Genomic DNA, 21,775 nt, shown 5'->3' with positions numbered 1-21,775 from the left:
CATGGAAGTGAAATTTGGCTGGGAGAAATTGAGGAAATGTAATGGAGTTAAAATACAGACTAGGATCATGTGTGGAGAGGGAGATGGGGAGGAAAGCCCTAACATTAAGATTAGGGACATAGTCAAAAAAATGTTATCTCTGATTTAGGTTTTTTTTTTTTTAAATATAATTGCTAAGAACTTATTAAGGGTGTTTACTTCTGAACCCAAGGGGATTCTTGTGAAGGTTTTAATCATGTAAAGTGTGTCTCATCATAGTCATGTATTTGACCACACTCTATTACATTCAGTCAACAATATTAGGCACTTACTGACTGTTAAACACTACAAATTTGGTCATGAAAAAGGCAGACAGAGAGCTTGTCTTCAATTCCAGAGGGTGACAGTGTTGGCAGTAATAAATCCAGCTAAGAGAGAAATTTGGGTGGTGTGAACTGCAGTATTGCAGTAGGGATGAAAATAAGTGTATACATTTAAGAAATACTCAGGAAGTAGTACTGACCGAAGATGATAATTGACTGGAGGGGATGGAGGGGGTGTGAGAGGGAGAAGGAAGGGGTCTTTATACATCTCCACATGTTGCATTGTATTCCCCTTCCTTTCTTAGTTTGACAGCCTGGTGACTTTGTGGGTGTTTCTGTTTCCATATGTCCAGTTACCAGTTTGACCAGCTGTCAGTTCTGTCATCCCATTTGGTGAGTGCACAATGGTATGGAAAATACAAATGGGTCATTGACCTTGTAGCAGAGGCCATTTGCTATGGGAAAGCTATTATCAAGAATTATGCTAAGCAGCTCTTCTTGTCAGATGAGTTTTGCTAAACTGTTCATTCAGTTATATGATATGCAGTACAGTAAGATTGCAGGGATCGGGTGTGTGTGTGGGGGGAGGCAGGAGGGCTAAAATGTTAGAAAAAGTATAGAAAAAGTAGATTCTCAGAACAAAACTAGTAGTAAGAGTCCTGAGAAGAAACAAAGGCTACAAAATGGAAGGTGTAGAATGGGTATTTGGTTTACGGAGAGAGAATACAAGACCAGATTATTTCTCCAAGAGGCTTCCTGGGAACACTTGTATCCTGTGTTACTCTGTGGAGAAAGGCTTCTGGAAAATGCTGCACACTCAGATATGCCTCTTACATTTGTTGAATCCCATACACAAACATATATGCCCCCTATGTTTTTCACTAATACTGTATTAACATTCTGTGAAAATTGATGCCTCACAGAATGCCCCAAGGGAAATGCTGGACTAACCAAGTAATTGTTTTATTTGATTTAAAAGTTTACTTATTTATTTATTTTTGCAAACTCCATTGTGTTTATGTACATACACCTTTTATATAGTTGTAATTTCAGTGTAGTTTTTAGAAAACAGCATGTATTTCCGTTGCTATCATTGATTATAGTAATTGTTAACATTTATTGAGTACTTATCTTCTGTGTATAGTGTATACACAGTGCATACAGCTTCTTCATGCCAAGGAATATTAGCATATATCTATATTAAAATAGATAATAATTCAATTTTAAGGCATTTACCCACATGAAAGACTCCTTCTCAAAATTATACAAAATTATAGCCATCATTGCTACCACTGAATCATATTTTTGGAGATGGAATTTTTGGAAGTAAAGAAGTGAGGAAAGAGGTAACTTAGAGAATTAGAGGAAGAAGAATCAAGCTAGGTCAGAAAGTGACCTCATGAACCTTCCCTAGAAATAATGTAAGAATCTGTAGGTCAAACAAGAATGGAGTTCAATATAGGACCAGAATCTGAGAAGGCACTAAGTGATGGACATATATTTTATGTCCCTCAGAAATAAATGCAGATGAATTATATTTTATATCAGTTTCACTCACCCCTTAACAAGGCAGTAATGTAAGGAATTTAGAATTAGGAATTTCTGGGTTTGAATGTTTATTCTATCATTAAATATGAGCTTAGGCAAATTTCTAAATTTCATCTTTGAAATGGCGATGGACATACCAATATCCCAAATTTGTTGTGAAGAACGACTGAAATAATGTCATAGAAAGTTAGAGAAAGTAGGTGCTGAACTTTTATTATAGGTGGCTATTATTTTATTAGAACATCGCTTTCCTGAGTCTTGTGCATTCAACTTGAAAGTGTTTGCTTGGGTGGCACCTGGGTGACTCAGTCAGTTAAGTGTCTGACTTTGGCTCAGAACATGATCTCAAGGTTCATGAGTTCGAGCCCCGCATTGGGCTCTGTGCTGACAACTCAGAGCATGGAGCCTGTTTCAGATTCTGTGTCTCTCTCCCTCTCTGCTCCTCCCCCACTTGTACTCTGTCTATCTCTGTCTCCCAAAAATGAATAAACATTAAAAAAAAATAAAATGTTTGCTTGGTATTTTTCATTCTGCTTTTCCATTTCTCTCCTGCTTCTGATAAAGTGCAGAATGGTGGATTCCAACAATATTAAAACATCTGTGTGTCTCTAATGGTAGCATTGTAAGAAGTTGTACCAGGTGACTTTTTTTTTTTTTAAAGCACATTAGGAATAATAGATTTGAAATGAGTTTATTCTGGGCAGGAATTCATCTCACACATTTTATCTAAACTGTTTACTCTGACCATTTGACTTGGGATTGAAGAAGGAATCTTTTAGGAAAAAAAGTAAGATAAGTCACTTATTTATTCAAACAACTATGCCTCGGATTTTGTGAATAAGTTAATCTATATTTATATGGAGAAAAATGGTAATGGTTCCCAGTTGATTTAGGCTATTGTTAAGTGAATGAAGACTGACTGAGATAGGGCCTCTCTTATCTCTTTCATCATATCAAGGTAGTTTGTTTGGAATACTTATATTTTTTCTTTTCAGAGTTTATATACAGTAAACAGCTTTCCAAATACAATAAATGCAATTTTCAGGTGTTCAGGTGTCATGAAAGCTTTAAATGTAGCACAATTATAATGGAAAAACAGTGATTTCATATGCTTAGGGTTTTTATTATTGTTTTTTATTTGCAGGATGAGTAAGAGATACTTACAGAAAGCCACAAAAGGAAAGCTGCTCATAATAATATTTATTGTGACCTTGTGGGGGAAAGTTGTGTCCAGTGCAAACCATCATAAAGGTAAGCTCTTTTGATTTTTTTTTTCCCTCAGCTCTCTGTAGAAAGTGACTTCCTTTAACCCAGACTGTCTTGTTCTCTCTTCACTGGTCTGTTAGTTTTACTGGGTATGGGTCCTTCCTGGTCATTCTCTTTAAGTAAAAATGCAGAGAGAGTTATCCTTGATATGGCTTTGTTAGGGGAAGCATGATTGCTTAAATGTTTCTAGGGTTATTGCCATTTCTGCGAAGAGTTCAAAGAGTTCGGAATTTTGGCTCTGCCTTTCTGCCGTCATTTCCATTTTCAAGGTATTGATGTTAAAATGTTTAGTTGACATGCAATAAACATGAATTTCAAATTGCAGTCATCCTGGTAATGAAAGGATCTGTATCTTAATATACATATATAATATATATGTAAATATGTATGTATGTGTATATATATATATGCACATATATATATATGTAAATTTCCCCTCAGTGCTTTTTATGGATCATATTTCTTCATGCCAGAGTACCTCTTTCACCACCTTTTGGACTTTATCCCTAGTACGATATTCAGCAGGCTCAATTCAGGACAGAGTGAGAATATTTGTTTTAAACATATGTGTTAAGCCTGACAGCTCAGGACCTTTCTGTTCTCTTTCCTGAGCGTAAGACTCAGTATATGAATAACTACCTTTTCAAAATGAATTAAAATGGGGCTATTTCTGAACTGTCCCTACCATAATCAAGTATTCATAACCTGAATAGTCAATTCAGATTTTTCTGTGAAATATGATTTTACAATTCAATTTTCAGTCATCTGTAAAGTCTAGAGATGAGCAACATTTAAATTTTATTTTGAGGGGGAGAGGGAGTTAAGAGTGCCTTGAATTCTGTAACACTTAAATTAGTTACACATGTGCACTTCATTAGCATCACATGGAACATTAACACCAAGGAGAGGAGGGATGTGTTGTGAGAGGTATGCCTCTTGGACAAAATCTTTACCTCCATGTTTAAAACCAAAAAGAGACATCTTTCAAAATAAGAGAGTTTTATGAAGCAGCCCTTCATATTTTATAAATCCTGTTTTCACCCCACAGTGTGTGTGGCAGTGTATACATATAATATTAATTATATCATGTCTTTTTTAGAATTTCCTTCTTTCTTTAATACAGCATACTGATCCACAAATCAAACTTTAAATGGTCTTTGATAATTGTTATTAGTGTAAAATTAAAAAGATGGCGAGAAGGACGTTATTCCCCATGCCTCCAATTGGCAACAATGGACCAAATCTAAGGACAAAGTAGTGTTAATTACTCACCTCTTTTTTTTTTTTTTTTTTTTTTTGAGAGACAGAGTCAGATCAGAAACAGGTGAGGGGCAGAGAGAGAGGTAGACATAGAATCTGAAGGAGACTCTAGGCTTGAACCCACGAACTGTGAGATCATGACCTGAGCTGAAGTCTGACACCTGACTGAGCCACCCAGGCACCCCAAATACTCACCTTTTAATAAGACTTGCAAACTACTAGGGCCGAACCCCCTGCCTTCGCGTAACAGAAGACACACCATTCCTTCTGTGATGGGTGGTCACCCAGTTCCCCTTCCCAGCCGATAAAAGAATTGAGAGAAGTTGGGTGGAGGACGGTTATAGGAATGGTCGGTGTTACTCTTGTGAAGCAAAGGTTTGTGATAAAGATGCTTTCTCAGCTCAAAGCCAAGTGATAGGATCCATGCAAAATGCCCCTTTTGTTTTAAACTAATTTACATTTAAAATAGTAAGTATGATGTATATGTAAGTCATGTCTATAAAATGAATATGTGGTTCATGCTCACCACCCAGTTGAGAAATGTAGTATTTCTAATACTCTGTGGCTATGTCTGCCACTCTGATTTCATTCCTTTGTCTCTTAGATCCCCAGATAATCACTATTCTTAAATTTTGTGATTATAATTCTTTTGCATTTATTTCTAATTTCACTGTGTCTTTACATCCAAATGACATATTCCTTAATTTTGGCTGTTATTGAATTTGCATAATAGTATTATACTGTATTCTTCTGTACTTTGCCCAATAAGTATTTGTGGCATTAATTATGGGTGATGGCATATAGCTCTGGTTTATTCATTTTTTACTATTGCTCTGTAATTTTTGTATAAAGTCACCACAATTAATATATTTATATTCTCGTACATGAACATTTGGTATTCTATTTTCTTGCCATTATGAACAATGCTTCTATAATATCTGCAACTTCTGGCGCACATGTGCGAGAGTTTCTCAGAACACATTCTGAGGAACAGAAATGCTGGTTCTCACGGCATGCATATCTTCAGACTTACCGGATGATGCCAAATGGTTTTCCAAAGCGTTAGTGCTAATAAAGTAGTTCAGGGCATATTTTCTTACTATCTTTGTAACCCTCTCTGTGTGTATGTATATCTCCTTTTTCTATGTGACTAGTGCTCAGTGTGTCTTCTCTCTTTTCTTGATTGAGAAAACCAGAATTGGTCAGTTTTATTCATTTTCAAATGATCCTGTCCTTTGTGTATCTTCTTATATGTCATTACTTTCTGCTCTTATCTTTATAGCTTCATTAATTGTATTTATTTTTATTTATCTAACAATCACTTAAACTCAGTATAGGGTGGGTATTTGTGGGAAAGTGAAACTTTCTGGAGTTCTCAGTGCTCCAATAAAAAGCCCCAGCCTCCTGAGATATATCACACCTAGAGTTAATTATATAGTTAATTGCTTTGATTCAAAAGAATGATAAAATTCCTCTTGTCCCCTCAAGTGAAATAAATGGTTAACAGCTTGGATTAGGTCCCTAGATTAAGCCCTCAAGGTGTCGGAAAGATTAGGGCCACTAAACTTTCTAAGTATGAAACTCAGATCTTGGAGACCCCTGAGGTTTCTTTGACCCTTGGAAAGATGTATTTACATTCAAAAGATTAGAGTGAGAACCTAGGATCCTTTCCAACCCATCTCAAAGCAGCAAAAGATTTTTTTTTTTCCTTTCAGGATGGGAGAGGATGACTGTCTCTCCTGTATATAAGTGATGAAAAGCCCATTCTTCTCTCATTCACCTGTAAAGTATTCAGCTATTTGTGTAGGACATTTGAGCTGGTTTTCATCATGAGTAAGGCTTGGGGCACAGCAGGCCAATATACTTATTTATTGGGAGGTAATCATAATATCTATATCTGAATCTATATCTGATTCAGAGCACCTTGTATAAACATTCAAGAGAAAAGTTAGAAAGCTGAATATTAAAAACTCAACAGCACTATTCTAAGAGCTTTACAGATACTCATTTAATCCTCATAACAATCTCCGAAGTATGAAATATTATTAAACCCACTTTACAGATCAGAAATTAGCAAATGAAGGTTAAATACTTTGTCCCCTAATGGCTAGTTAGTAACTCGGAGGCAGGATTTAAATCTAGGCAGTCTTGCTCCATATAACCATGATATATACCTAGTAGTGAATTTCTTTTTACACTATTTGTGGTTTGGTTGACTTTCTGAATCTGTGGATTGGTGTCTTCCATGAACTTTGAAAATATTTCAGGCATTATCTCATCAAATATTTCTTCTACACCACTATCTCTACTAAACTAGAGCTCTGGTCATGTGTATGTCAGCTTCCTCATAGTGTCCTCTGTGTATCTCAACCTTTGTATTTTCCACCTTTAAGTCTCTCAGTACTATATTCTGGGCTATTTATTCACATCTTCCTGCCACACTAGTTCTTTGTTCTCCTCAATCTAATCTCTCTTTAATCCATATATTGAGTTTTAGTTTCACCTACTATATGCTATTCAAGATTACTTTTTTTTTCCTTTTGGTGAAATTGACTTTTGATATTGATATATTTTTGTTGTCATTCATGTTTGCATTTCCTCTTTTTATGAATTTTATATAATATATGTTTTGTATATATCATATATGTTTTAAAGTATATATAGTTATATATATTTACATACAGACAATATATAGAGAATATATTATATGTTGTATACATATACAACATATGTTGTATATACGTATACATATATGTATACATATATGTATACATATATGTATACGTATATACAACATATGTGTATGTTGTATACATACAACATATAATATATACAGAATATATTGTATATATAATACATGTTTTGTGTATGTTATATATATGTTTTATATTTGAGTTGATTCTCTTTTCTAAAATTTTTGTGTCTTTTTCTTGGTGAATCTCACTCATGATATGTATTATAAAGTTTTGTGATTTGAAAAAAAAAATTATGAACTATTGTTCATTGAAATCATGTTTGTGAGAATCTTTAAGGCCTGTGCTTAGGATGCATTCTTTCAGATGATTTGCGTATTACCCTATGTCCTAGGTATGGTTCTCCAGAAGCAGAGCCAAGTCGGGAATTCTTGTTTATGTGATTTATTAAAAGAGTGCTCTCAGGAGGAGAGCAAGGGCAGCAGGATAGAGCAGGAAATAAAGGCTAAATACAAATACAGTCTCAGCTGGAGAATAGCCTGGTCAGGTCCTTTGAAGGTGCTCTGAAACATGAATTGCTCCAGAGTTGGCCTCTCCTTGAGATACGATAGACAGCCTCGTCCACCCCTGTGTCTACTAGTAATTGCCTAGTCAAGTCTGTTGATTGCCTTCCTGGAGAAGTGGCTCTTCTTTTGCAGAGGGTAAACCTCTGAAGAAGGGAAGAACTGAGAACATTCTGCTAACATTCTGCTCACATTCACAGCAAATGTAGGAAAGGTGCACAGCTGACAAAAAAGAATCTTGGTAACATTGCACCATCTGTATTCCATTACTGTCCATTTTTCATAGCCCTCAGATCCACTTGCTGCTTATATAAGTTCACTTCATCCAGGCAAGTTTATCAAATTGGTCACAGTTGGTTGCAATTTCTAAGAAAAGGTACTTGATAATACAGTTGGTACCAAGGCCATTACTGATACTCATGATCTGTCCAGCCCCCTAGCCATTTAGGTTTCACTTTCCTTTAGCCAGCTCTTCTCATCAGGTAGGCTTGCTTGATGTTTTACCCAGACCTAATACCTGAGGATTCTGAGCCCTGGATTATCATGTTCTTAATGTTATGGTTGTACTTACAAGTTTATAGTTATAACTGACATGAAGATGCCAAAAAATGGCCCAGTGAATCATCTGAGAGCCTAACATACTCGTTTCTGTACTTCCTCCTTCCATTCATAGCAACTACCCTCTTCCTCATGGTCATCAGGGTCATTTGCCACATCAATATTATTAACTCCTTTCTTTCTTGTTGGTCTATGTGGTTTACCAGGAAGCAGCTGTAGCTTTGTGTTCAGCTGAACTCCTACTGTTTCCCCTGGTAAAAGTATCCCCTTTCTGGGAACCAGTACTCCTAGACTTATAGAGTCTATTGGTAGTTTTCATAAGAGTATTAAGTTATGGTAATTCCAATGGGATATTTGTCTTACTCAATAATTTTCATGTACCTACAATAAGGGCTGAGAATGTATCAGTACATAAAAGAGGCAAAAATTTTTGTCTTTATGGAACTTTTGTCCTAGAGGTAGAAAACAGATAATAAAGAGAAAAATAAAATGGTTTTATCATGTAAGTGCTATGGAAAAAATAAAAGAAGAAAGGTATAAGAAGTGTTCAAGAGGGATTGTAATTTTAAATAAAGCCTTTGGGTAAGACTTAAAGTTTCCACTAGAGCCAGCCACAGAAATATCTAGGGGAAAGGTGTTGCAGGCAAAGCAGCAATAAACATGAATGGTTTCAAGTAGGAGCATGCTTGGAGACAGTGAGGAGGATGATATGCATAGAGGAGAGTATGTAAGAAAGATAGTGGTAGGAGATTAGGTCATTACAGAACAGGCAAATGAAGATGAAAGAATGGAATAAATAACTCTAAAATATCAGTGCCATAGCATTGTGCTCTCAAGAGCAACCAAATGGAGAATTGTGTTACTCTGTTTTCTGAACACGATGTAGGAACACTAGAAATCCAGAGCATTTGGGTTTGAAAAATGAGATATCTAAAAATCAGAAAATGTCACCAACTTAGTAAAATATTCTGAGCTTTGGGAACTAAAAGTCCCTCACACACAGATAAATAAGTTTATTGCTCGAACTGCTGTGGAGATTCAGTCCTGAATTCTCATGATTGTACTGAGCTGGGCACTTTGGGAAGGGATGGTGATTAACTCAGAGCATTGTGACAGCCAGTCAGAAAGCATAAGCAGTATTTCCCCCTTGGAAGCAATTACATTAGGTCCAGCTTCAGATATTAGGGATCAGAGAGGAAACATTTCAGTTTAGGACTCGAAGTTCCCTACAGAAAAATGTAGTCATTAATCTTAGGAGGCTAATACATTTTCTAGCCTTTTCTTCCTCTACCCATCATGTCGAAACTAAATCTAAAGAAAATGAGTCATCACAGGATATTTGGGTTGGAAAAAGGATCTGTATTAGTGTAAAAGAAATACACACAATTGAGTTATATACCAAAAAAATCAAAATTCCTTAGCTAAGATTTAATATATATTATCCTCATTGTCATACAAAGTAATTACTAATCTGAGTTGAGACTTTTGATTAAATGGAATTTTTTCCAAAGGAAAAAAAATTAAAATTCAGATGATTTTTAGTTCAAAGCTTGGAAGAGAGAGCTGTCATTTAATTTTTGTTTTTCGGTAGCTCTTTATTTCTTTGTTGGTTTATTTTCATAGTTTATTTATCTAACCAATGACCCAGTAAACAAAATCTATATTGAAGGCCTGTTAATGTATATTGAGATTGTTAATCTATTTTGAGGATCGAGTTTTAGATCAAGTTCTGGAGATATAAAAGTGAGCAAAATGGTGCAGCGTAGGAAATATAGTCCATAGTATTGTAATAGCATTATATGGTAACAGATGGTAGCTACACTTGTCGTGAGCACAGCATAACATATGAACTTATCAAATCACTGTGTTGTACACCTGAAACTAATCAAGCATTGTGTTTTGACTATACTTCAATAAAAATAAAAGTGAACAAAATAGACATGACCCACGTGCTATGAAGCTTATAGTCAGAGAAGAAAACATTAATCTGATAATCAGACAAATATTTAATTAAAATGGTATAAGAGTATTATAAAAATAAAATTTCAGGATAAGAGTATCTAAACTGTAAAATGGTGGAGGGTGATCAGGGAAGTCTTTTCTAGAGAAGAGACCTTTGAGCTGAGTTTTTTTTTTTTTTTTTTAATTTTTTTTTTCAACTTTTATTTATTTTTGGGACAGAGAGAGACAGAGCATGAACGGGGGAGGGGCAGAGAGAGAGGGAGACACAGAATCGGAAACAGGCTCCAGGCTCTGAGCCATCAGCCCAGAGCCTGACGCGGGGCTCGAACTCCCGGACCGCGAGATCGTGACCTGGCTGAAGTCGGACGCTTAACCGACTGCGCCACCCAGGCGCCCCAAGCTGAGTTTTGAATGGGGAGTGGGAATTAAGTAGGCACAGGGTGGGGCATCCAGGCCAGAGTAGCAGCCTGTGCGAGGTGCTGAGATATGAAGGAACAGAATGCTCTGGAGCTGAGAAGACTGCTGTGTCTACAGAGAAAATAAGCAAGGAGGTTAGTGGCATTCAGTCAGCTTGGAAAGGTGGCTGGTGTAGCTCCTTTGAGACCATATTCAGAATGCTGGTTTTCTAACAGTTAAAATTGATCCAATTTAGCTATGATATTAATAGATTCTCTTGGGCTGGTTTTCATCTGACTATGATGTATACCAAAGTTTAGGAATCCTGATTTATAATTCAACATCCATTCATGATAAAAACTCTCAACAAAGTGGGTTAAGAGGGCACATAACTCAAGTAATAAAGGCCATATTAAAAACCCTCAGCTAACATCATACTCAGTGGTGAAAAACTGAGATCAAGACCAAGACAAGGATGTCCACTCTCACCATTTTTATTGTATACGGTACTTAAAGTCCTAGCCACAGCAATCAGATAAGAAAAAGAAATAAGATAAGAAAAAGATAAGAAAAAGAAATAAGAGGCATCTGTATTGGTAAGGAAGCAGTTAAGCTGTGACTATTTGGAGATGACATAATATTATCCCTAGAAAACCCTGAAGACTCCACCAAGAAACAAAACAAGCAAACAAACACAAATTCTTAGAAGTAATAAATACAGTAAAATTGCAGAATACAAAAATAATGCCCACTAACTGATAGAGTGTCTATACACTAAGAAAGAGAAATTAAGAAAATATTTCCATTTACAACTCCACCAAAAAGAATAAAATACCTAGGAACAGACTTAACAAGGGAGATGAAAGACTTGTACTCTGAAAACTATAAAATATTGATACAATTCAGTGTTGTAAGGATCTTGTTTGTGGAAACAATTGGATTAATGTTCCCATAGAAAGAAAAGTGGCCCGAACATAAAACTGACCTAATTCTGAACTTTTAACAACATATTTAATTATTTTATTTAATTTTCAGAGTAATACATGTTCATTTGAGAAATTTTGGTAACGAAGAGAAATATCAAGAAGACCAATAGGGTTACCTATAATCCTTTCGCATGGTAATTATTAGATGTCATTTGGGCGTATTTTCATCTGGTTTAATTTATGAACATATTAAAATGTCTGAGAGCTTGATGTTCATTCATTTATTTATTCACACATTTATTGACATGCACATAGGTAAGTGAGAGACTGAACTGCCCTGAGCTGGTGATTCTGTTTTAAACTATGAAGACAGAGGTGTTGTCTTCCTGGAGTTTATCCTTCCATGTTCTGGTATTTTTCTTCTTTTATTTTAAGAAACCTCACACATACAGAATAAAACATGTATGTACACTTGCAAGAATAATTATAAAGTAAACAACTGGGCAACTATCAACCAGGACGAGAAATAGAATATTGTCATCCTCTCACAGCTCCTTATGCCTCACCCTCATTATAACCCCTCCTCTTACAGATGTACTCCTTTCCTGACTTTCTCCCCCTAAACAACAGAACGTAATTTTGTGTGATTTTTAATTTCGTAAAAGTGGAATCCTATTATGGACATTTTTTAAGTGTTATTTATTGCTTGCCCTCAAGATGTTCTCTAGAGATTCATCTATGCTGTGACATAGGATTCCACTATATGAATATACTGTTATGTGTTTATTTCTTTTATGATTGATGAACATTTGGGTCTTTCAAGTTGTTGGTTGTTTTTTAACAACACTGCAGTGGACTTTATTGTACATGTATTTTGCTTTACATGTAAAAAATTTCCCCAGGATATATTTCTAAGATAAGAAATTTATGACTCATCTGATAACTGCATATTTAACATTCCCCTCCCCCCCCACTTTGTATAATTAACAGTAAATGATGTGTATTAACTTATATATCTAAACACCATTCAGAAACACAAATCTTATCTGGGGCTTAAGAAAACATAATAATGTACTCTAAATTCCTTTGGTAAATTACTTCTCTCTAGTCTTAGATTTCTTTGGGACTTTTTTTGTTTGTACTAATATAAAATTTTTGTGCAATAATCATTTACATGTAAATTACTTCTCTCTAGTCTTAGATTTCTTTGGGACTTTTTTTGTTTGTACTAATATAAAATTTTTGTGCAATAATCATTTACATGTAATATTAATTCATTAAATTTATTAATAAATTTTGTTCATATTCATTTCTTTACATAGTTAACACTAATGACAATTTCTGAGGTCAAAAAGAATGAAACAGGTTTGTATCATTCAATGTTCACTCTGGAATGAGGAGATCATACTAGGGTATTTAAAAATAGGGAATAGGCTACAAAAGTATTGAAAAGGTGGGAAAAGGAAACAAGGAGGGTGATACTACTCCCCAGACATTGGTAACTGCAGAAAGCCATTCCTGCCTCTAGAGGTGGAAGAGCAAAAAAACAAAAACAAAACAAAACCCCCCCAAACGCAGTGTTACCCAGAGCTCCTGAATGTATTTGTTGTCGAGGTTGCTGAAACACTGGTACTGCTTTAGGAATCACTTCCAATGCCACTGAGTAGGAAGCCTGCACCAATTCTGATGCTGCCAGACAGACTCCACTAATGCTGCCAAAGCCCACAGGCATCTACATTATCCTTCCTTAGCACTTCTGAAGCCAGAAACAGGAAAAAAAAAAAAAAATAGATGGCTCTTTGTTCTTCCAGTCTCCCTTTCTTATGAGAACCTTCCTCTGAGAAACAGACTACAAGATGGAATTCAATGTGCAAGAAATTTATTGGGGGAGACACTTTTGAAGTACAAAGTGGGCAGGAGCAGGAATAGATGGAGGCAAGCCTTCAGAGCATGAGGAAGTTCTGACCCCTGTGCAAGAAGAGAAGAAAAGAAGGAAGGTTGAGGAGGAGGAGCCTCAAACTTCAGCACAGTTTTGAAAACATCTTAGGCAAACTTGGAATCCTTAAGCAAAGGTTACCCTTTGGAGAGAGTCCCATTATGTGCTATAGAATTCTTGTCATGCTCAGCCACTGGTAGCAGCTCAGGGAATGTGTGGCCTTGGTGGGAGCCTATAATGGATCTACAGGTGGGACAGGTGGACGTCATAGGTCGACTATGTTCTTTGCAGTGGGTTCTTTTGAGGGAGATCTAAGCACACACCTTATGGCTGTCATACCTTGATGGACAGTATCTAAATGGCAAGGCAATCTGAGAAATCTAATATCTAAGATCCCACTCCCCCTTCAGTACAGAGAGGAACATAGAAAAAATGAATGTTGGAAAAGAAAGTGTCAAATATCTACCACAGGAATATTTATATAGGAATGTAGATTATATATGCAGGAATAGTTACATTATCAATTTACCTGTCTTCCCTCACAGAGGTATATAAAACTTCCCATCTTACCACTCTGAAAATATTGGCTATTAGTTTAAAAAAATCTTTTTTAAATAAAAAGGTCCTGACATAGTTATTCAAGTTTTAGTTAATATTTTTGAGTACTAATGAATGAATACATTTTGAACTCTTCATTTTCTATTATTTGAATTATTCATCGTTTCCTTTGCCAATTCAGTGTTTCTTACTGTTGATCTGTTTGAAAACCTTACATAACTCTTAAAGCTTGATCATGTTCGTTGTGTATTTTCAGTTTATATGCTTTTCAAATTTAATGTTGTTTTAAAATAATGTTTATATTTTTCAGAACATAAAGCATCCTACGCTTGTTGTTGGAGATATTTTGGAAAGTATATAAAAATATAAAGAAATTCTATAACACCTATAATCTTACACATATGTCACTATTTATTCTTGAATATTATTCATATAATATCAAGAATATGTTATATCCATAGATTTTTCTTATTATATTGCAAGACTATCTTCATATTTCTTATGAAAATATTTAGCCACACTATATTATTGGGTAGTTAAGCTGTTTATTTTTCTCTGATAAAATAGTTCTTATAATGAACATTTGTATGTTGCTTTTCCCCATATCTGTTAATTACGCTAGATTTTTAGTGATGGAATTATTAGGTCAAATGACTTAAATTTTAAAGTATTACTGTGTTTGGACAATGGTATTTTTAACTATAAAATTATTTGTGTTCTTTTTAGAAAAATCTAAAAGAAGCACTGATAAAAATGATCTAATATAGGATGTTTATTAATATTTATTAGGGGCGCGTGGGTGGCGCAGTCGGTTAAGTGTCAGACTTCAGCCAGGTCACGATCTCGCGGTCCAGGAGTTCGAGCCCTGCGTCAGGCTCTGGGCTGATGGCTCAGAGCCTGGAGCCTGTTTCGGATTCTGTGTCTCCCTTTCTCTCTGCCCTCCCCCGTTCATGCTCTGTCTCTCTCTGTCCCAAAAATAAATAAACGTTGAAAAAAAAAATTAAAAAAAATATTTATTATATGTTAAATGTATGCATATTGATATATAGTGTCAAGTTGCAAACATCCCAATTTACCTTACCGTCAGCAGGGAATTTATACATTCTTGTCAACACCGAGATTTATCGTTCTGTTTAATCTTGGTTGAGTTCATCTTGTTTTAATTTGCAATTCTTAATTACTAAAATGATACACATCTTCATTGATATATTGATCACTGATATTTTTATTAATTATCTTTTCATGTATTTTATCTATTATTTTCATTAGAGGACCCTGTTTTTCTTTATAGTTTTATGAAAGCTCTTTGTAAAGAACAAATGCTTTGTGTCATGTGACCGGTAGTTTATATTTTGTCTAGTCACTGTGTTAGCACACACTTTGTGTGAGCCCCCAAGCCCCAGTCTATTTTAATCCATACTTCTTTTACTAACTTGGAGGTAATCTTGCCTCTCTTTTTTTGTTGGGGGGTGGGGGGTGGAATATCTGGATACTTTTAAGACAGTTTCTTTTACCTTAAAATTAAAAAAAAATGATTATTGCCAATATATATCTAGGTTTAGTTTCTTTCAATTATGGAGTAAATCTTTCCACGCTTAGATTTCAGTTTTCAAAGAAAACCTTACTGGGGCACCTGGGTAGCTCAGTCAGTTAAGCGTTGGACTCTTGGTTTCGGCTCAGGTGATAATCTCATGGTTTGTGAGTTTGAGCCCCACATCTGGCTCTGCCCTGATGGTGTGGAGCCTGATGGGGCTTCTCTTGCTCTCTCTTTCTCTCTCTGCCCCTCCCTTACTCAAGGCACTCTCTCTCCCCAAATAAATAAACTTAACAAACAAACAAACAACAAAAACAAAGAACAAAGAAAACCTTACTTTTACTTTGCATTTAATAATGCTTTTTTCTTTTTGTTCTGTTTTATTTTTTCCCTCCTCTCTGTTTCTAGATCCCCTATTGTTTGTCTCTTTGGCCTCCTGGACTTGTCTTCTTCTAGTCTTATATTTTCTGTCTTTTTGCTTTATGTTTTTTTTTTTTTTTCTTTGCGGGGGTGGGGGATGTTTTCACCTTTATTTGTCTAAACCTATGTAAAATTTTATATATTTTTTATACTTTTAATTTCTATGTGCTATTTTGTTATCTGATGTTCTCCTGCCCCCCATTTGTAAATATTTCTTGTTACATAGTTTTGCTTCTAATATATATATTTTTTCCCTCCTTTGTTACTTTAGTTTCTGTGTTCCATGCTAGAAGCTTTTCTCAAATAACGGAGAGTTAATCCCAAACTGTCTGCTCTGGAAACTCTGGGCACGTCACTGGGGCTTATAGAATTTGAGATTCAATTTAAGATGATGTAGGGCTTTCATTGGAGGCCCAGCGATGTCAGTACATTTGAGTTTTCCCTTTTGGACTGGCCAGATTTCTTAGAGAAGAATCCTTTAATCTCTTGGCTGAGAATGTCAGAGAGTTGAAAGGTAAGAGCGGCTGGGGTGAGCAGTTATGTCTCACTTCACCATTCTGTAGTTGATTCAGTAGGGTGCCCGTAACCTCTCCTCTCTCTTGGGTTCCCCTGTCCAGACACTACCTGTGTCTCTTCCCAAATAATAAACCTACAAGCTTTTGCCGGGTTGGCAGGTGGACAGCTGCCTAGTGACATAGAATGATGGAGAGTAACTGGAGATTTAATTGCCTCTCAGACAGCGTTCACCAAGGCTCCTAATTATTGCCTTAAATCCCTCACCCTTTCCACACCTATCTGCTGCTTTCAGTCCCCCATTCTCTGATAATTCTGCACTACGAGCCTAGAGAGTCTCTTTCCTAAGACCAGGAAATTCATTCTAAAATTTTGTTGCCATTGCCTCCTACTTAGATGCGTCTTTCAGTCCACCCTCTTAAATCAGAACACTAATGATGCTTTAAATTTTCTTGTTTCTGTTTTGTTTTCTTTTACATGTTCTTGTTAGGCTCTCTTTTACATCCACATATCTGTTTTCCAGTTCCAAACTTTTACTCCACATGCTGTTGTTGCAACTCATTTGTCATCCTTGCTTTCATCAAGTCCATTTTTCTTGAATTATATGGAAGTACAAAGCAGGACTTTAAGAGAATTTTTTTAAATGTCATATATTTTTACATGATGCTGTGAAACTGGTTTTAGAGTTACTATAATATCTCCCTTTCATTAAAAAATAACATTCTGCAGCCCTTGTTTTTTTCTTCCTATTTTCTCATCTATTCCTATTTTTTGTCCACTGGGTAGTAGGTCTTGAATTTTCTCTCCTCATGTATATCCTGTTAGAATTCTGCTCTTGGAATGTAAGTAAGACATTCTGAAGTTATGGCCAGTTCAGGTACCTGCCTGGTTTCTTCTTAGTGTTTGAGGTAGCCGTTGTGATAGGCACCAGATATATGCGGCTAATTTGGGACTTGGCATGGGCTTTCTTGCTAGAAACACAAGACATTCCCACCTTCTTCTGAAGGCTACTTAGTACCCGTGAAGTCAAGGGAGGGTATCATTATCCTTCTGGTTTTCTTTCTTTAAAAAATTTTTAATCTTTATTTATTTTTGAGAGAGAGAGAAAGAGAGAGAGAGAGAAAGGGAGAGAGAGAGAGAGAGAGAGAGAGAGAGCGCGCACGCACGCAAGCAGGGGAGGGACACAGAGAGAGGAAGGTACAGAACCTGAAGCAGGCTGCAGGCTCTGAGCTGTCAGCCCAGAGCCCGAAGCGGGGCTCGAACTCACAAGCCGTGAAATCATGACCCGAGCCGAAGTTGGATACCCAACTGACTGAGCCACCCAGGTGCCCCTGTCCTTCTGGTTTTTGTTTGGTCTCTCAGAACATCTGTTTAATTCGGAATGCTCAGACAGCATCCTCAACAGCATGCTCCCCATTCCACAGTTGGCACTGCTCATTTGCCAGTTGTTCAGGCCAGAGTCTTCGGCAGTATCTTTGACAGCTTTCTTGCTATTTCTCCCCATATCCAATCAGTTGTAAAATCCTGTTAGTTTTCATTCCTAAGAGCCTTTCAGGTCTGAATGTTCTCCATCTCCACGGTCTTTGTCTTCTTTGAGCTATTGCAATTCACTTCTCATCCAGTATTTCCTGACTCTAATCTATTATCCACACAACTACTGAAGTGAAATTTAAAAGTAAATGTTTGGTGGGGTACCTGGGTGGATCAGTTGGTTAAGCTTCTGAGTCTTGATTTCTGCTCAGGTCATGATCTCACATTTTGGTTCATGTGTTCAAGCCCCGCATCAGTCTCTCTGTTGTCAGTGCAGATCCTGCTTTGGATCCTCTGTCTCCCTTTCTCTGTCCCTTCCCTGCTTGTGTGTGCACTGAACGTGTGGTCTCTCTTTCAAAAATAAACAAACATTTTAAAAAAGTAAATATTTGGTGATTTTACTTTTTAGGAACTTTTTAAAAAAATTTTTTTTAACGTTTATTTATTTTTGAGACAGAGAGAGACAGATCATGAATGGGGGAGGGTCAGGGAGAGGGAGACACAGAATCTGAAACAGGCTGCAGGCTCTGAGCTGTCAGCACAGAGCCCGACGCGGGGCTCGAACTCACGGACCGCAAGATCATGACCTGAGCCAAAGTCGGACGCTCAACTGACTGAGCCACCCAGGTACCCCTAGGACCTTGAAGATAAAGTTAAAACTTAGAACACAATTGACAAAGCCCTGTGTGATTTGTCTCTGGTTTTCTTCTTTAGGTGCCTTCCCTCTTAGTGTGATCCAAACGCATTCTCTTTTGCAGTTTCTTGAAGGCACTGGGCTCCTTTGTGTGACATTTGCCTCTGTGTGGCTTTTGCATTTTATTGCCTTATTTGTCTACCTAAATGCAAGCTATTATTCATGTCTGTTATCTCCCCCAGAAAACTTTTCATATCCTTCTAGGTTAGTTTCAAAGGGTCACATAGTACCTTGTACCCTTTATATGTCTTATCTTACATTTAATTGATTATTTGTACAATTTATTTGTTAATGCTTACTTTTCCACTTAGCTATAAGCTCTATGAGGATAGATGCAAGTATATTTCATGTTCAGCATTGCCTGTTCCTAACAGTATCTAGCATAACTAAAATGATAACCTGGTCTCCTCTTTTAAATACTCTCTTCATTTAGGTTTCATATTTCAAAACATTGAACAGAAATTTACAAATTTACATAATTACAAAAGAATTTAAGAATTTACTGATACCAGATATCCTTGTTTTTATTTTATTTTTTATTTTAATGGTGGCAGGTCTATACCCTATGACCCAGCAGTAGCACTGCTAGGAATTTACCCAAGGGATACAGGAGTACTGATGCATAGGGCCACTTGTACCCCAATGTTTATAGCAGCACTCTCAACAATAGCCACATTATGGAAAGAGCCTAAATGTCCATCAAATGATGAATGGATAAAGAAATTGTGGTTTATATACACAATGGAGTACTACATGGCAATGAGAAAGAATGAAATATGGCCCTTTGTAGCAACATGGATGGAACTGGAGAGTGTGATGCTAAGTTAAATAAGCCATACAGAGAAAGACAGATACCATATGGTTTCACTCTTATGTGGATCCTGAGAAACTTAACAGAAACCCATGGGGGAGGGGAAGGAAAAAAAAAAGAGGTTAGAGTGGGAGAGAGACAAAGCATAAGAGACTCTTAAAAACTGAGAACAAACTGAGGGTTGATGGGGGGTGGGAGGGAGGGGAGGGTAGGTGATGGGTATTGAAGAGGGCATCTTTTGGGATGAGCACTGGGTGTTGTATGGAAACCAATTTAACAATAAATTTCATATATTAAAAAAACACTGGATAATATTCCATTGGAAAAAAAATAATGGTGGCAGGTCTAGTGTTTCAGCATTAAGTATAATGTTGACTTTTAAAAAAAAGTTTAAAAATTACATTTAATAAATCTTTTTCTCTTTTTATTTTAAGTTATTGGGTTTTGGTTTTGGTTCAGAATGTATTTGAAAGTATAGAATTAGAGAAATTCTGAATATTTAAAGTTAAAAAATGGATAATCCTATTATTTCTAGTATGACTTGAAATACATTATTTATTTGGGCTGTGAAAGGAATATTCTTTCACAGTCTCATGCATTCAAGAATTTTTTTTTTATAATAAACCTCAAGTAGAACAGGTCTACTATGAGGAGACTAGATCTTACTATTTCAGGAAATACAATATAGTTTTTTTTGGTATTGGCAGGTTCGATAGTCACTGAATAAAGGTATATATCATTGTTGTGTAGTTGCATGCTTAAAAAAAGATAAACATCATAAAGCATTTATTCTTTTTTTGATTGTGAAAAATTCATTAGGTGAAAAATATTTAGTTATTTTCGGGCATATACTGGACATTGTGTAGGCATCAAAAAGCATTCCATAAATTATTTGGGGAAATTTAATGTATTCCTATGATTGATTTGCCTTGTGTAGCAACAATCAAAAGAAGACAAAGACATCTTGAATTAGTTTAACTTAGAATTTGCTAGTCCTTGTTTACTTAGAGGAGTGTTTCTCAATTGTTTTCTCATTTTTGCACTCTAAGGAGTTTTTAGATTGTTTCCCCCCTAATTGATCCCCATTTTTTTTTAATTTTTTTTCAACATTTATTTATTTTTGGGACAGAGAGAGACAGAGCATGAACGGGGGAGGGGCAGAGAGAGAGGGAGACACAGAATCGGAAACAGGCTCCAGGCTCCGAGCCATCAGCCCAGAGCCTGACGCGGGGCTCGAACTCCCGGACCGCGAGATCGTGACCTGGCTGAAGTCGGACGCTTAACTGACTGTGCCACCCAGGCGCCCCTTTTTATTTTTTTATTTAAAAAAAATTTTTTTTTTGATCCCCACTCTTTTAAGATTTTAATACCACAGGTATACTGTATATCTGATTGTGTGCTGCATATATATCTGTGACTTATAGTTAGGGGGTAAGATTTTTTTTCTCATAAATCAATTTTCACCCTTGTTGAAAATGCATGACCCAGAGTTAGTCAATTTTTGTTAGTGTGCTGTTTCACAGTACTCTTCTCCTGTCATTAATCATCATTTATCAAAGTTCCCAATAACATATTGACATAATAGACCTTAAGGATTTGGAGGAGCTAATATCACCTAGCAGATCAATAATCTACATTTTAATGAGTTTGTATGACAACATATTTGAGGGAAAAAGTTCTTTCATATATCATATGATTTATTTTATTCATGTCTTTTTCATGAGTGTGATAAGAAAAAATGCTGGCCTATTGAAGTACTAAAATTTTTGTTCAGTCACATCAGCCTTCTAACCGTAGTGCTGGGAACACGTTTCTTATCAGATTATCAAACCATACTGTTCTATAATTTTTACAATAATATATGTTATTGGGCCACTGAGAAATATTCTTAGTATTTTCCATAGTTTCTACTTTTTCATATTGTGAATATCATGTCTGTATCACTAACACATTGGATGCCTGGATAATAGGAAGTCATTTACTTAGTAATTTGTCCAGTCATGATATTTGGATGTTAATAAAATAAAATAAACAGGACACAAGACAAGATATTAAATTACCAAACAATGACTACTTAGCTGATCACTCATGATGAACATGTCTACTTTTCCAAATAAATTGTTTATAAGTTCACAATGACTGTGGGAGACTGCATTTGTAGGATAAACAGATTGAGAGACTAATTTTAAAAGGTAATATACATATCTGATGACAGTAGTGAAAAGAGAAAAAAACTTGAGTCAAGAGAATTTAGGGTTTAAGCTGAATTTCCTTGAATAAAACATATCATCTCTGAAATTTTAAT

General features: G+C 36.0%; 1 protein-coding gene across 5 annotated transcripts in view; it reads left to right on the top strand.

Moving 5' to 3' along the window:
* TAFA2 (TAFA chemokine like family member 2) overlaps positions 1 to 21,775 on the top strand; it is a 514,179-nt gene that overhangs the window by 340,907 nt on the left and 151,497 nt on the right. For all 5 annotated transcript variants that reach the window (XM_045062009.1, XM_023257183.2, XM_019835164.2 and 2 more), the window contains one exon: positions 2,995 to 3,101. In XM_045062009.1, coding sequence (XP_044917944.1) covers positions 2,996 to 3,101 — 106 coding nt within the window. In that variant the 5' untranslated portion in view covers position 2,995. The remainder of the gene's footprint in view (positions 1 to 2,994; positions 3,102 to 21,775) is intronic.

The sequence above is a fragment of the Felis catus genome, chromosome B4, assembly GCF_018350175.1.
Source record: "Felis catus isolate Fca126 chromosome B4, F.catus_Fca126_mat1.0, whole genome shotgun sequence".
Taxonomy (NCBI): domain Eukaryota; kingdom Metazoa; phylum Chordata; class Mammalia; order Carnivora; family Felidae; genus Felis; species Felis catus.
Note: the sequence above shows the minus strand (reverse complement) of the source record. Positions and strands in the feature narration are given on the sequence as shown.